The following is a 17,545-nucleotide window of genomic DNA, read 5'->3' on the forward strand; positions in this document are numbered from 1 at the left end:
TCTACGAGAAATGATTATGTTATATAAGCTTATTTTGACATGTATAATCCGCAGAAAACTGTGTCTAAATAAATAGCACACCGTCTTTACGTTTTTTAGATTCCCCATGGACAAAGGTGTTGCAGGTCACGTGGCATCTACAGGACAAATTCTCAATATTTCAGACGCATATAAAGATGATAGATTCACAGGTAAAACCACTCCTGTCGCTCGTATATCTTTACTTGTTTACTTATTTATTTGATTTATGCTTTACGCCTTACAACACGAATATGGCAATTCAGGCTGCCAGCATCACGGTAGGAGGAACCGGGCAAAGCCCGGAGGAATCCAACGAAGATCCGCAGGTTGCTGCAAGACCTTCCCAGCATGAGTTAGATTTGAACTCACAGTCACTGCCTTGGTGAGACGTTTTATAATGCAAGCTTAATTTATTGGACATGACTAGGGGATTGGGTGAACAGTTCCCGGCCATGCATTTTGGTCTACATTGTGGTTTGTTTCCACCTATCTCTTATAAATGATGATTCCCAGCTTGGTCACAACGATTCCTCAGACGTATGAGATCACCAAGTGGCCAGTTGGCTGTGGGTCATCCTCATCAAGCAAATAAAGAATTAGACTAAATCGCATGATGACAGTTATTGTTCCAGTGATATTTTAGGATTAACCTTTAATTCAATTAAAATTAAAAATCGACTCTAAGAGGGACAATATTGTCTTGATGCCGCAGAATCCAGTGTTTACTAGATTGAAAACATTGTAAAAAAATCAATTTAACTGTTTTTATGAACAATGTTTTAAGTCTTTCGTCAGGCATATACTTAACCGTAAGATGTGAAAATCTTAAATCTTCACACTTGCCGTTAAGATGTGACATTGTAATTATGAGTGCCTTTGAGATCAAAAATCCATGAAACGTGTTGATGAATAAGTCATGACCAAAGCATGTCTTGCTTTGAAGATCGCGTTCTTGATTATCATGAAAAGCTGGAAACTGAGGATTCCATTCAGTTGACAGTAAATACAACGGGACACATGACAAAGTCATAGTGTTACCATTGTTATTAGATTCATCTAGTTGTGTCTTTATCTTCTCGCATATTAACTTGCTTTGATTAATAACGCTGTGTTCATCATGACTTTTGCTTGTGATCGATTTTAGGCGGTGAAAACACAACATCAGAAATCCCTGATAATCGTTGATTGTTTTTGTCATCTCTTTCCCAGGGAGGTCGATCTTCAAACCGGTTACACGACAAAAACCATCCTGTGCATGCCTATATACATCCGAGGAATGTAAGTAGAGTGACTTCCCCATTACCTACACTGAGTAGTTTGCCTTGTAACAGTACGTGAATTTGAAGTTTTGAGAACATGAATTCTTTCGTTTCACAAACTGAACCATCATCTGTATTCAACAGTTTCAAACCAGAGGGCATTTTATTGTATGTAGGAAATATTCTAGGAAAAGAATTTAAAATGTTGCATCTCATTTTGTGAACGCATAGCAAACTTTCAACTTTTTTCCATGTTAACATTTGACCTGAAGAGACAGTAAAATAATACAAACGTCTAAATTACACACCCTTAAATATGAAGCGGAAACTTTTAAGTAAAATTATTCATATATTTCTTCATTTTGTTTTATTTTGCAGAATTATAGGTGTTGTTCAGATGGTGAATAAACTCAATGGTGTGTTTAATAAAGCGGATGAGGAATCGTTTGAGACGTTTGCTGTGTACTGTGGACTGGCTCTCCATCATGCTAAGGTAAACACTCTCTGCATGTCATGCTGGGAAGCAATCAAGTGGTCTTGTACGCATTTTCCTCTCAGGGAGGTTTTTTTTATACCATTCTGATAGGTTTGATTCCACATGTTTAACTGGAGCATGTTTGTTTATCATATACCTCTGAACAAACCAATGGGCCTCCGTGGCTTAGTTGGTTAGGGCGCTAGCGCAGCGTCATGACCCAGGAGCCTCTCAACAATGCGATCGCTATGAGTTATTAGTCCAGCTTATGCTGGCTTCCTCACCGGCCGTATGTGGGAAGGTCTATCAGCAACCTGCGGATGGTCGTGGGTTTCCCCAGGGCTCTGCCCGGTTTCCACCTACCATAATGCTGGCCGCCGTCGTATAAGTGAAATATTCTTGAGTACATTGTTAAACTCCAATCAAATAAATAAATGAACAGCCCCCCACACTGTCAGCCTTCACCGGGGCTGAGCCGGGCGTCATATCTGGTGTCTGTGACAGGTCATTTGGTACGGAAGATGTGTAAATACGTCGACATTGCGTGACAGCGGAGACACTTTCGACATGGAAAGCGAGTTTGAAAACTTCACCAGTCAAGCGGGTCATGGCCTGAGATGGAGAAACATTCCTGCACTGACAAATTTGGCAACAGTACGTTTTTAAAACCTTATAATCCCTGGCGTTTTCTTTTCCCCACAGCTGTACGACAAGATTCGCAGATCCGAGCAGAAGTACCGCGTAGCTCTGGAGGTTCTGTCCTACCATAGTCAGTGTGCTGAGGACGAGTTCGAGGAACTAAAGATGAAGGCTGTACCTGACAAGCTTCCTCATCTAATAGAGTGAGTTTATGACAAAGACCTAAGGGCAAATTGGCGCCATTGATGTCCAAAGTTTGGGCATTCCATTGATAGATAGCATAGGCCACGCACTGAGACACAACATAAACATACACGTTTGGCTAAATAAAGCTATAGACTGATTAACTACAACATAAAATAGTTATCTCTAAAGAAGGAAACTATAGATGACAGAAATGAGGATTGTTATTGTATGAATTGAAATAAAGTTGTTGTTCATTTCAGCTACAACTTCTCGCCATGGGCGGTAACCGGTGATGAACAACCGCTCTACGTTATTTATATGTTCAGAGACTTATTTGAGCTGAACAGGTAAGCATTGTCCAAAGGTATGACCCTTAATAGCCTTCAGGATGATTAACATCTATTAAATCAATAACTGTTCCATCTCAAATAAACAGATGCAGTTTTATCTACGCCAACGCTTGGATTACACCTAGCACCTCACCCATAACATACATATATGCAGTGTACTAGTACGGAACTCTGCAGACGGGAAAACACGGTTTTCTGTTGACTGACCTGCAAATCGCATAATAATTTATCAAGGCATATGTCCGAAGCTCCTCTTCCCTGTGATTTGACATTGTTAAGTCACATGCCGGAAGTTCCTCTTCCCTGTGGCCTGGCATTGTTAAGTCACATGACGGCAACTCCTCTTCCCTGTCACTCGGCATTGTTAAGTCTGTCGGCAGTTCCTCTTCCCTGTGACTCGGCATTGTTAAGCCACATGCCGACAGGTCTACTTCCCCGTGACGTGGCATTGTTAAGTCATGTCGGCAGCTCCTCTTCCCTGTGACCTGGCATTGTTAAGTCATATGTCGGCAGCTCCTCTTCCCCGTGACTCGTGACTTGTTGAGTCATATGTCGGCAGCTTCACTTCCTCATGACCCGGCATTGTTAAGTCACATATGGGCAGCTCCTCTTCCCGGTGACTCGGCATTGTTAAGTCATATGCCGGCAGTTCCTCTTCCCTGTGACCTGGCATTGTTAAGTCACATGACGGCAACTCCTCTTCCCGGTGACTCGGCATTGTTACGTCACATGCCGGGTGCTCCTCTTCCCTGTGACCTGGCATTGTTAAGTCACATGACGGCAACTCCTCTTCCCTGTGACTCCGTATTGTTACGTCACATGCCGGGTGCTCCTCTTCCCCGTGACCCGGCATTGTTAAGTCATATGTTGAAAGCTCCCCTTCAATGTGACTCGGCATTGTTAAGTCACATGCCGGCAGTCCCTCTTCTCCTTGACCTGGCATTGTTAAGTCACATGCCGGCAGTTCCTCTTATCCTTGACCCGGCATTGTTAAGTCACATGTTGAAAGCTCCTCTTCTCCGTGACCTGGCATTGTTAAGTCATATGCCGGCAGTTCCTCTTATCCGTGACCCGGCATTGTTAAGTCATATGCCGGCAGTTCCTCTTCTCTGTGACCTGGCATTGTTAAGTCATATGCCGGCAGTTGCTCTTCTCCCTGACCCGGCATTGTTAAGTCGTATGCCGGCAGTTCCTCTTCTCCGTGACCCGGCATTGTTAAGTCATATGCCGGCAGTTCCTCTTCTCCCTGACCCGGCATTGTTAAGTCATATGTCGGCAGGTCGACTTCCCTGTGTGCATGATATATGCTGTAAACCTGTGTCTACCCCAATGAAAATTCAGAGGATTTACGGCTATTTATTTTAAACGAAAAGCTAATTTTGAGGATTCTCTAAATGGTTTATTGGTTTGTATTGGTTTTTGGAGTGTTCATATTCAGAACTAACAGATTGAAAGTCGCAAAGGTCACCGCGTTGACTGACCTTCTGAAAGATTGCTGACTAATAATTTGCCGAGTGACAGAACTGGGGCCATTTTGCTGAATCATGGCTCGATGAAAAAAATAACATTTGCGTGCGTCAGTCCTAGTTGGCCGGAAAGTTACAAATAATATTTAATGTCGCCCTGTCGTTTTATGATGTATGCTTCAAAAACAACGTTTATGCAAATCATTATGGAAAAACGGAAAATAATGTTTCACGAAACTGACTAAATACCATATGTCCGTTAAATACACAAATTTTTTTGGTGTCATCTTGCATGGTGATCCATTACGTCTCGGATAACAGCAGGTATGAAGATTAAAACTTTTTCATTGTAGATCTCCAGAAGACGAAAAGAGGTAACCTTGCTGTTTACAGTTAAAACCTTAAACTGCTCGGCCTTATTCTGCTTGCTTATTCACGCAATATAACTTTGACTAGTTTCACTATTTTATTTTTATACAGAAACCTTACATGGCACTAACACACATTGTTGCGTTTTGTGATTTTAAATATTATTCCATTAATTTACTGCTGGTTTAGTCGTTCAAAAATGCATTATGTTCAGCTTGTTCTAAGACATTTCCATTGACTGATATTAATAAAACTTACGCATGGCTCAGTTTATAATGCACTTTTGAATAACTGATCCATGATTACTAAATTATAGTCCTATAACATCTTGTTAATCCGTAGTTGACCGACTATCACTGCTTTTCACATTCAGCAGGCTAGGTTATCCACTTTTCAATCCTTTGTTTCCGCCGTGAGCATATCCCACACACTAGACTACCTACTGTTAACATTTGTAACAATAATCTGTATTTGTAAGAATACCGTGTTCAACACAGTTGGCCTACAGAACAGCCATTGATTTGTTCTCGGTGTCCACATCTATATCATCTATATCATCTATATCATCTATATCATCTGTATCATCTATACCATCTATATCATCTATATCATCTCCGTGCTGGAAATCAGATGAATGGTGATATCTCAAAATCAACTAATTTCCATTCAGAAATTTCAGTTGAATGATTTTCACGATTCTTATTGTGTTTATATAGTCGCATGTCTTAGCATTCTCCTCGTCACTGAGGGAATTCCATCACACTCAAAAAATTAATCTGTTGATTTTAATAGAAAGTGTTTTGTCTGACTGACGCTAGAATGTAGTCTGTTATTAGAATACCATATTCTGTCAAACTCATCATAGTATCCTGTTAGTCTAGTAGAATCTTTATGCTGAATTAATAGAATATGTGTGTTACATTTCACACAACAATCTGCTGCAATAGCAGAATACATCCTAGCATCGCTTAGAAAGCAGACTTTCTGTTAAAATTAACACAAATTAGCATAATCTAGCCACAACAGTAGTATTTTCTTGTAATTTGATTATTTCATTCATAATTTATGGAAATAAATTACAAGTTAAGAAAAGGTAAAACCTGTAAGCTGTCTAGAAGTTTTAATTTCTAATTTCGCCGTTTCCTCAGATTTGACCTTCACGACCTCCTGAGGTTCACCCTCACGGTCAGAAAGAACTACCGAAAGGTGCCGTACCACAACTGGGCGCATGCGTTCTCCGTGGCACATGCGATGTACACAGTGATCAAAACCTCCTCACATCAGTTCACCCCTATTGAGGTAAATGTTCTCTTGTCTTCTAGTATTGATTTAGGTTGAAATGAATAACGTTATCCTTCCGTGGTAAACTGATTCCAAGCTCAGAAACGCCTACACATTCTACACTCCTTCGTACTTTCGCAGGACCTCTGTCTCGGCATGCTCAATCAATCAGTCAAATACCGCCATGTTTTATTTCTTCTGCCTCAGTGCATCGGTGAAAAATTCTGTAATAGGGGTAAATACGCACCGTGTTAAGAAGTACAAGGTTTGTGTTCTTCTGCAGTGCTTAGCCTTATTTGTGGCCTGCCTCTGCCATGATCTTGATCATCGGGGGAAGAACAACGCCTTCATGGTGAAGAGTGCCTCGCCTCTAGCGGCCGTGTACTCAACGTCCACCATGGAACACCACCACTTCAACCAGACGGTTACCATTCTGCAGGTAAGTTCCACAACTAGCTGTAAAGGCCGAGTGAGTTACCATTCTACAGGTGAGTTCCACAACTAGCTGTAACGTCCGAGTGAGTTACGATTCTGCAGGTGAGTTCCACAACTAGCTGTAACGTCCGAGTGAGTTACGATTCTGCAGGTGAGTTCCACAACTAGCTGTAATGGCCGAGTGAGTTACCATTCTGCAGGTGAGTTCCACAACTAGCTGTAATGGCCGAGTGAGTTACCATTCTGCAGGTGAGCTCCACAACTAGCTGTAAAGGCCGAGTGAGTTACCATTCTGCAGGTGAGTTCCACAACTAGCTGTAATGACCGAGTGAGCGCGTGAGTCACCATTCCTCCTCAACTGGCTGTGATGGCCAAAGTGTCTGATTTGATTATGAGGGCTCAGTTTCCAAATTTTATAACTGGCGATTTTATTCTGGGACTGAGTTGTGCATCACGCCTATTGTCTTAAGCACACTGTTTTGGTGAAATGAAATGACACGATAAATATGCTGACATGATTGATGGTGAAATCGACATGTAGCCTAAAGCAAACAAACTAAGTATCCAATGCGTATTTTTGGTAACTTCAACTGCACTGGTTGATTTTTAGTAACAGTTGCTACACTATAGCAATAAAGAACAAGTTTTATTGCCGATTTGCTTTTTCTTTCAGCACGAAGGGCATAATATTTTCAAGCACTTGTCATCAGACGAGTACAAGCAGGTCAGTTGGTCATAAGCCTGGTAATAGTAATTCAAGGGTCGGATTTAAACGGGCAGGTCAGCTGGTCATATGCATGGTAATATAAGGGTCGTCATCAGACGAGTACAAGCAGATTAGTTGGTCATAAACATGGTAATATAAGTCGTCACCAGACGAGTACAAACAGTTGAGCTCGTCATAAGCATGGTAATATAAGGGTCGTCATCAGACGAGTACAAGCAGATTAGTTGGTCATAAACATGGTAATATAAGAGTCGTCACCAGACGAGTACAAACAGTTGAGCTCGTCATAAGCATGGTAATATAAGGGTCGTCATCAGACGTGTAGGTTAGCTGGTCATAATCTCGGTAATATATGGGTCGTCATAAAACGGATAGGTCAGTTGGTCATAGGGATGGTAAAACAGGTATGAGGGTCGTCATCAACGAGTTCTCGCAATCCTCTATGTATTAAACAACATGGCAAAGGTTGTAAAGTGGGAACGTTAACCCCCATGTATGCATACATGACAAAGGTGTTGAACACAGAGAAAATTTAAGTGGCAATCTATCAGAGACAACACTGCTGCTTATCCAATCAAAAACCGTTTTGAATAGTTTGAAACCCTGAATGGGAAAACTTGATTATACACTGTGCTTCTTTTGCATAGGTTCTCGGTGAAATAAGACATTGTATCCTTGCAACAGACCTAGCGCTTTTCTTTGGCAATCGCGCCAAGCTGAAGGAAACCGCAGAAAAAGGAGAGTTCTCCTGGCAAAACGAGGAACACAGGTAAGAGTGGAAGTATACCACAGAAGATTTGGCTTGTGAACCATTACATATTAACATTCTATAAATGAAGTAACATACAAATAATGATACTGACAAACATTTCAAATAAACTATTCCGTCTTTTATTTAGTCATTATTCCATGTAGCTCTTAAGGTACTGCCTTTAAAGTTTAAGGATATTATCTTTAAAATTGGATGCTATTTCTCATGTTACGAAAGGGTTGGTACTGACAAAAGTGTGTAATAATGCATTCGTTAGACCATGTTCAATGACGTGCGTGTTTGAGTGTGTATTCACCATTATTCATTTCACTCACCTTGAAAACTAATATTTTGATTCCATCTGATAATCTTTTAACTTGATAATCTTTTCACAAGCCATTACAAACATGAATAGCGTTAACAGTCATGCAGAATTATGCAGGCTCAGATATTAAAGACTTGGGTTGGGATGTACATGAACAACGCAGACAGTGATAGAACTCTGCTTAGGCATTTTATGGAGAGAAAAGGTGAGCTTAAACTCTCGTTAAATATGCATTTTTTCGGAGTACAGTACACCATTTATTATTTGCTGGCTTCCCACACATTCTGGACAGACTGGCAGCAATTTTAAAGAGGAAAATGTATTGTCTGGAAGAGACTTTCAGGAAATATTCAGATTGGGCAACGTGTGACTGACTGCGTCGATGTATTACATTTCAACCTGCGATTTTACAGACATTTTTGGTGTTGATAGAGCAGATGGGTATATTCTTTTCTGCACCTTGGTTTTCACTAAAAACAGTTTGCTGTGTTTGTGTGCTAAAGCTCCGTTCCTCTTGTCTCTCTAATCGTCTGTTAGAAAAATTTTGAGAGCCATTACCATGACCGGATGTGACCTTTGTGCCAACATGAAACCCTGGGACGTACAGGTCGAGACGGTCAAGGTCATCTTCGAGGAGTTTTACGAACAGGTATGGAGGAAGATTTGTCCTCTTCTTTAGAAATATCCTATCGTCTATGATCCTCTTCCTGCTCTCACCACATAGGTACAGAGTTCGATTAGCATCTTTGTGAACAGCAATTGGTAATTCCTCAAATATTTTTCCCAGTTTTCGGCTTCATTAATGACAGAATTAGAAAAAAATACAGCTATCCTACATGTACGTTCCTTTTTGTGATGTTGATAAGACCATTACGTCTGGGATGAACCTCACTCCTCGACAATGCGACCCAGTCCATACATATACTGAAAAGCATTTCAAGTCTTCTAATTTATTTCAACTAGCTCCGGATAGCTTGTGTTTTACCGCTCTGGATGATGGATAATGTATCCACGTTTTGTTTTTCCTTGTTTCGTTCACATCTCACCACGCACTATCGTTTGAGCCTTCACCCACTTTTTGTCGTGTGATTGCTCCAGTATTAACAGTCACAAAATATGGCGTCAAATTATACGATAGTAAACTTAAATGCCAAAATTGTCGTCGAATTAAACTTACTTTGCTAGAAAAATAATCTAACGATTAATAATCTAATGAAGTCTTTGACTGAAACATATTTTTTTAGAATCGTTACATATAGCTGTTCAAAGAAGGAAACCAAACTAGCCTTTCTTTGATTGAAATGTAGAACATGTGAACATATCAAAGCAAGTTCAGTTTGTACCAGATTTGATAAATCAATTCTCATCAACGAAAATCGTGCAAAAGTGATGGGGCGAAATGTTTGATATGCATGACTATGAGTTGTCCCCCTTGGCTGATGTGTAGAGTTCTCATCATGGACTTGAGCATGACAGTGGCCGATCTGTGTACAATGTACAAGCCATGGGAATTACACCAAGAACTCGTATTCACCATTATGGAAGAGTTTTGGCAGCAGGTAATTGGAACGACATTGTGAGAGATTGTGAATTAATTGTTTCCCTGTTTACGAAATGTGAATGTGTTGAATGTCTAGTGTTCATGGCAATGTTTAGGTTCATTTTCAGCCAGAAATCCATTGTTATCTGTACCTGTCTCATTTCTGTACCTGTCTCATTACTGTACCTGTCTTATTTCTGTACCTGTCTCATATCTGTACCTATCTCATTTCTTTACCTGTTTCATCCTCATTTTTCCATTCTCCTGAATTGTGTCGCTTAGAACACGATATGCTTAGAGGTTTACCTTAACTCTCTTAACTAAGCCAATTTATTTTCAGGAAATCCAAACTTTATTTATCAGAAACTTGGTAATTACGCTTTGGCCACATGTCGAATACCCTGGCTTTGATCCGGGCACTTGTTATTTTCCATAATAATTTTATTTTTCCTCTGGTCATAATTAAGTGGCTCGCAAACTGTCCAATATTCGGTTTCCCCTTACCATAATTAACTGTCTAGCAAACGGGACTCCAATCAGGTTCTTCTCGCCACAGTAAAGTGGCTCGCAAACTGTCCAATAATCGGTTTCCTCTTGCGCTTATGAACTGTCTTGAAACCTGGACATTAATGGGTTTCCTCTTATCATAATAAACTGGCTCTGGGAATCTTTTGGCGAGTGAACTCTTCAGCGTTTTGGGTGAATATCAGAAGTTGTGTAAGTTGCTGACTTTTCATATCCTGTCTGTTAGGGTGACCGAGAGAAGGAGCTGGGCAGCAAACCCATCCCATTAATGGACAGGGATTGCGCCGACGATTTACCTCAGACTCAGGTAGTAGGCCTAATAATGCATGTAGACAGCATATATGTGTAGAACGTGTAGCCTGTGTTAGAAAGCCTGATGTTCGTTGACTATACCCACATGCACATGCTCTTTTCTGTTGTTCCGGTCCAGCTCACAGCCTGGTTTCTTACCTAGCGCAGCTTTATGCAAGTTGCTCGCTGGTCTCATGATCAATGCGCATGCTAACTGACCTTTGACCCTGCTGAAACTAGTCTCCCTCAAATAGCAGCAACGAAAGTATTTTCGTCTGATATCACATGTAGCCACGCGATGTCAAAAAAGACTTCCATTGTTATCCTAGAAGAGCACGGTATTATAGGGATTGTCTCTTTGACGCCTTTGTTCTGATCCCTCCAGCCAATGTTTATACTGCGTTACACTGTCAGCACTTGGCACGGCCCCTGCAAGAGTGGGCTTCTACACGAGTTCTTGTGGGAAAAGATTAGTAAATCGCTCAGATCATATCAAACTCATCTCATAACTACGTTATTGAGAATGAGTTTATACCCTGCGCATAATGCAATAATGCAATAATAACGCATTACTTACATTATAGGATGGAGTATTGTCTGGTGCAAGTCTATGTTGTTTTCATCCAATCATTCGTGCATGCAAGCTTCATTCGATGATCGTACCAGTGCAATCATTAATACAAACAAACTTCATCGCCACATTTACAATTTCAAACATTTTTACAGTCGATAATTGTACAAATTTCAGTAAACAATACAAAATGTCTATTGTCAACGAATAGAAATCATTTGAAATGAAAGCCACCTCTCTGGTATAGAAGGATGATGGCGACAAGCCAAATGAGCATGTTGAAAGTCGATATCCACGTCAGACTCAGATATCACACAGAAGGAAGACGTGAGGAAGCCACCTTTCTGGTATAGAAGGATGATGGCGACAAATCCAAATGAGCATGTTGAAAGTCGATATTCACGTCAGACTATAGACCTTGATATCACACAGAAGGAAGACGTGAGTGTCCCTTGTATAGTGTCGGATGCTTTCTTCGGAAGCAAATGTGCATGTGGTAAGTTGACGATGGCGGGCTTTCTAATCCCTGCCCGACGTAGAGAAGTGCTGGGAGACAGAGTCAGATAAATCTGTATGTTAGTCACATGTGAGCCCCAGCGACGTCACGTATCGCCTTATTTATCCATGAGTATTTCCCCTCACAGGGTGATGAAGAGAAATCCAAAGGGTTAGTTCCGCAGCCAATGATGGACCGGGACAAAAAGCACGAGTTGCCACAGCTTGAGGTATAACACAGCGCCGTCTGGCGGCTTGGGTACAGGATTCTAACGCTTTGTCTCACAGTATCTATGATTTCCATAACAACAACAAAACTGTTTAACTCATTATCGAACAATGAAGTAATGCAAGTGCAGATAGGTGTAGAACAATGCATTCCAGGACCATGGTGCATGCTTTGGTCTGTAATTTATGTAGAAATCCAGCGGCTATTTCATTCGGTTCATAGTTATGCACAATATTTCAAAGCTTTCTTTACATTATTTGATGACACTTATAACGTCATTTAGTTGTATTGGTGTGATGCTTGCATTAGATTTTGTGACGTATCTTGTTGTCTGTTAACACTTGCTGTAACATTATGCGCGGGCTTTGAAGGAATTTTGACTATTTTTTTTTTGCGACTTCCGGTTTCACATAGTTTTTTGGGTGGAATGGATGCTGACATGAGTTGTTGTCTTGTAAACTCATTGTAAGTCATCGCCCACGAGAATTGGCCAAAGCCAAATGCCAGACATCTTTTCAACATTTCCCTTATTACTCTCTGCGGAATTCGGTAAATCCTGATTTGGTGAGGAACTGTCGAATTATTGCATCGATTTAGGCGGTGTCATCAAGTCCTGGTTCTGGTAAAATGTCAGTTGGCAGTTTTCAGCCGATTATGTGCGACCAGATATAAACCTTAACACGCAATTATGGTTTAACTAATGTAGGAAAAAGAGCTTTATTTGAGTACTGGGCATACAAACGCTTTCTATCTCTTCTTATTCTCTCTTTCTGAAAGTGAGTTAATATTTGAATCATTTTAATCTCGGTTTTCAAATAAAGAATTAAATTTTTTAAAATCTTTAAATCTCCTTCCACGTTGAGAAAGAAAACGAATCTAAATCCAAATACATATATAATTAAATTAATATATAAATATCGCCATTCCTGGCTGTGTGTAACATGTTGTTTTGTATTTTATTCTTCTGTTACTTAACATCAATGTTTTCCCGCCTCCAGGTGGGCTTTATTGTGGGCATATGTCTCCCATGTTACGAGCTGATGGCGGATATTTTACCGGAAACGAAGGCAATGGCTGACGGGGCATCGTAAGTATGAGTTCCAGATTTTCAACTTGCACGATGGTCGAGCTTGTATCTAGTTGTTGAAAAATGGGGACAAATCATCCAAAATCCGGGTCTGTCAGCAACCTACGGATGGTCGTGGGTTCCCCCGGGCTTTGCCCGGTTTCCACCCACCATAATGCTTGCCGCCGTCGTATAAGTGAAATGTTCTTGAGTACGGCGTAAAGCACCAATCAAATAAATAAATAAAATAAATCCAAGATCCGGATGGATTGTCTAACTTACTCATACTGCGTCCAAAATAGACACGGCGTCCAGCATACGGAGTAAACGTCCAAGACACATACAGAGCGTCCAAATTTCTGGTTTGCGACAATGTACATGTGTATGATGATGAGCTGCCTGGTGTTCATTTGTACATCTGTAAACATTGTGAGGTAGTATCTATACATCATACAATCCCCTGATTGATCATGCAAACCCTTGATTAATCATGCAAACCCCTGATTGATCATGCAAACCCCCTGATTGATCATGCAAATCCATGATCGATCATGCAAACCCCTGATTGATCATGCAAATCCCTGATCGATCATGCAAACCCCTGATTGATCATGCAAATCCCTGATCGATCATGCAAACCCCTGATCGATTATGCAAACCCCTGATCGATCATACAAACCCCTGATCGATCATGCAAACCCCTGATCGATCATGCTAACCCCTGATCGATCATGCAAATCCCTGATCGATCATGCTAACCCCTGATCGATCATACAAACCCCTGATTGATCATGCAAATCCCTGATTGATCATGCAAATCCCTGATTGATCATACAAACCCCTGATCGATCATGCAAACCCCTGATGGACGTACAAACCCTGATCGATTGATGCATACCCCTGAACGGTCATACATACCCTTGATCGATCACACAAATCCCTAGTCGATCATACAAATCCCTGATCGATCATGCAAGCCCCTGATCGATCATACAAACCCTATCCTCACTTCGGCATCCTTACTCTATCCTTATCATGCTGACCTTGTCTTTATGATATAGGCCTAAAGGGTTAAAGAGATAAAACGCTAACTAGTATTGTGATGGGATTAAAAACAGGTCAGAAAAAATACATTACGGTACAAAAAGTTAGTGCGTTGTTTTTAACTTCTTTTTTCAGTGCTAACTTAAGCAAATGGAAGGAACTTTCGGAGACACAGAAAAAAGAGCGTGAAGAAAAAGATCGCGCCATAAAGGACAAAGAAGGGGACAGTCAACCTGAGAAAAAGGCAGATAACTCGTGATATTTTAGGGGACCTACTGGCAGCGACCTGCACGTCTGTGACATGGAGACATACTTCCTGTATTTCGGAAGCGATCTCATCCGATACGATTGAATTATTTTGTCATTTTACTTATTCGCCTCTTACGAAATTTGGTGCATGTCTCTGCGCAAGCGTTGCTACAATGTCGCTTCCGATGTGTAAAAGGCAGTTGCACCGTCACAGTTACTTAATAATGCACGGGTGGTGATTGTTTGGTGTAGTCTTTACTTATTGGCTCATAAAACATAGACTCACAAGCAACAGCCAGTTAAATGGTAGATTTATGTGAGTGTCCCAGCGGTTACGTTTTCCTGACTATCTTAAATCTAACATAGGCAGTTCTACATAAATAGTTCAGTGACCGTACTGCTCTTTGATAAAAGACAAAGGATTTGTGACTGACCGCTGGCGAAAATCAACTCAGATAGCCAACTGATTGCTAATGCATGAAAATGCATTGTGGGTAAACACACGAATAACAATTATTGGATGTACGAGCTCCAGACGTCATCGGGGAATGGAACTCGTCACCAAAAATGGTAAGGACGTCTTTGACCTACATATCTATGAAAGTGACACTGAGATGAATGCCACAGTTTAGGCTGGCTTGATTTGGAGATTTATATTGCCAACGACCAAAAGCCAATAACAGACATATGGTTTTGATCTATGGACATACTGACCAAAGGTCTTTGTGTGGCTTTATGAGTGTATATTTAAGAGTAACATAGGCAGCTAACTGAAATACGACAAGTTTAAGCGCAGTGAGTGAGAGTGCTGCGACCGCTACACAAAGGAAAAAATGTAGGACGAAATATGTACATTTACTGTTGCATTCCTCATGGCAGCTGTTTATGTGTTGGACTTGCGGATTTGTGAGTGCAGACGTACCCACACAGGCGTTGGACAATCCAGCTTTGACTGGGCGATCAGGCGAATAATAACTCAAATACAGAAAACGTGCACAAAAGCTGGATGTGTATGGATTAGAGCACGGTAACGTGTAGTCAACGTGTAGTCAACGTGTAGTCAACACAGGTGACAGGACACCGATGCTGTTCAGCCTGTTGTCATGGACTGCCTTCTGGTGAATGTGCCACTCAGAGCTACACACTCAACCGTACATGGCGTAATACGCCACAAGCTTACAAACAGCTCCTCTGCGCCAAGATTCAACATATGTGATATTTGACAATCCGTTGTGTGTGTAAGTTTGCCTTTATTGTGTGTAATAGAATTTGTTTCATCAATGATCGTAGCTTAATCAAAGTTTTAAATGTGTTCTTTATCCATAGAAACCTTAGCAAGTGCTACAAATAAATATGTGAGATATTGTTTGGTGAAATGACATGGTCTTTTATAGACAATTTAGTCATCATTTCCAGTGATCACGGGTTATACTTTGAGACATTCAGCTCTTGTAAAACAACTGCCAGATACCGTCCTTTACTTTCATTCGAGTATTTTATCATTCGTAAAAATCTTTTAATAAATGAATGAACAGATAGCTACACCCTAGAAATATTGTTTAGAATAGGTTAAACTAGTACCTGGTTTTATCTCTTTTTATATGTACTTAGTAGTAGTGCAGCTTTGTTAGACAGACGTTTCGAACGGACTTCAATCCCGATGGCAGACACAGATTTGAAAACCAAATGCTTATATCTTTATTGAACAATGTGATATGATTAGATGCGTTGTTTCCCTAATTAAGGCATAACTCCTGGTCCTGATACCTGTGATGTTTTCCTATGTTTACAAAGTGATAATGATTTCCATTATACGTATTTATTATAATAGCTGTGTGTTGAGTATCGTCGCAATGTAACAAAGAAACATATAAGCCTTCTTAACTTTCTGCAGCTTTGTATTCCGATTGCAGTCTCGAACGTATTGTTCTTATCAAGGAATGGAGTATAACAGTTCGACAGGCTCTATATGAAATCGAAATTCCTAGAACGTTGTAAAGCCAATCTTTGAGGATGATATATTTTCCCCTAAGGAAGAGGCATTTTGTGAGGTGATACCTATGTCGTTTGAGCTCAGAAACATCGTATGAATGAGTCTTTATTTCCTGTAAGTAGGTCCAGGCCAATTTTCTGACTCATCAGGTGTATCGTCACCTCACCACAAATGCATGTACTGTGCACATCAGATTATGGGCTCACATACAAACCCACCTGCGAGAATTGCAAAAAACCATTGTATGAGCGTGGTTTTATTCTCTTCTTTTAGTGGCCTCTACATTATATTTTACACCAGAGCGTTATTTGTTGACTTTTTATAACAGTGTTGGCTTTCTTTGTAATAATGTGGCTTTTTAATACCAGTGATTCACTCAGTGGCGTATAAAATATTTCGTACGTCTTCAGTTTGTGAGAAGTGAAGAGCTACTCTTCTCACGTGCACAGGTACCTAGCTTTTTCAGGAGTTTCTGTGCTATTCGCACATATGTGTGTAAATCACATCAAAACCGAATGATAACTAAAGGGGCGTTTGATGATATGACTTTCTCTGTATCGCACAAATTCTGCACAATGGTTTGCTCAACCAGGGTGTGTGACAGAATCAGTTCTATAAACCGCTGGATCAGTTAAACCGTTTCATATCTATACTGTTAACGTTTCAATATTTCGTTCTTTTCAGCTGTACTGTTTGTTTTACTTGACATACTTTCTACACCTCTTAACACCCTCGTCATATTGTATGGAGTATTTCTGACTAGTAGTTCAGATTTTATTAAAATATGTGTTAACTTATTACCCCATGTCTTCTTCGTGTTTTTTTTATTACGTTAGTGATATAACAAATGCAATCCTTCATTTTAAAGTTGTGTGATCGGTGATATAATACGAAAAGATATCAACCATTAGGAAATACTGCTTTTTCACATTTGTAAATCCATACTCCTTACAGCGGATGTGCCGCTTCCTATGCTCACTTTACGTCACAGCCACTACTTTAGAACCTGTGATTAGCTTCACCACTTATATCCTCGCGCGGAACTATAGTCTGCATTCATACATGAATATTCATCAAAATTGTTTCACCTGTTAGTGCGAGTCATGTTGTGAATCCTTCAGATAAACAGAATGCTTTTTTATCGAGTATTATCAGCAACAAAGGTTAACACAGAATATTTGTGTTGTCAGACATCACTTTCTGCCTCTTCTCCGTGATCCCTGTGACTTTGGCATTGCTCAAGATTTCTGTGCAAAAA

At 40.4% G+C, this 17,545-nt stretch overlaps 1 protein-coding gene across 1 annotated transcript in view; it reads left to right on the forward strand.

Moving 5' to 3' along the window:
* LOC135469726 (probable 3',5'-cyclic phosphodiesterase pde-5) overlaps window positions 1-17,085 on the forward strand; it is a 51,739-nt gene extending 34,654 nt beyond the window's left edge. The window contains exons 16-29 of the mRNA XM_064748291.1: window positions 100-188; window positions 1,227-1,299; window positions 1,659-1,773; window positions 2,458-2,597; window positions 2,841-2,927; window positions 4,750-4,770; window positions 5,914-6,064; window positions 6,330-6,485; window positions 7,155-7,205; window positions 7,856-7,977; window positions 8,822-8,933; window positions 10,576-10,656; window positions 12,934-13,022; window positions 14,181-17,085. Of these exons, the coding sequence (XP_064604361.1) occupies window positions 100-188; window positions 1,227-1,299; window positions 1,659-1,773; window positions 2,458-2,597; window positions 2,841-2,927; window positions 4,750-4,770; window positions 5,914-6,064; window positions 6,330-6,485; window positions 7,155-7,205; window positions 7,856-7,977; window positions 8,822-8,933; window positions 10,576-10,656; window positions 12,934-13,022; window positions 14,181-14,304 (1,411 nt within the window). The 3' untranslated portion in view covers window positions 14,305-17,085. The remainder of the gene's footprint in view (window positions 1-99; window positions 189-1,226; window positions 1,300-1,658; window positions 1,774-2,457; window positions 2,598-2,840; window positions 2,928-4,749; window positions 4,771-5,913; window positions 6,065-6,329; window positions 6,486-7,154; window positions 7,206-7,855; window positions 7,978-8,821; window positions 8,934-10,575; window positions 10,657-12,933; window positions 13,023-14,180) is intronic.
* Window positions 17,086-17,545: the final 460 nt, after the last annotated feature.

This window comes from Liolophura sinensis, chromosome 7 (genome assembly GCF_032854445.1).
Source record: "Liolophura sinensis isolate JHLJ2023 chromosome 7, CUHK_Ljap_v2, whole genome shotgun sequence".
NCBI lineage: Eukaryota > Metazoa > Mollusca > Polyplacophora > Chitonida > Chitonidae > Liolophura > Liolophura sinensis.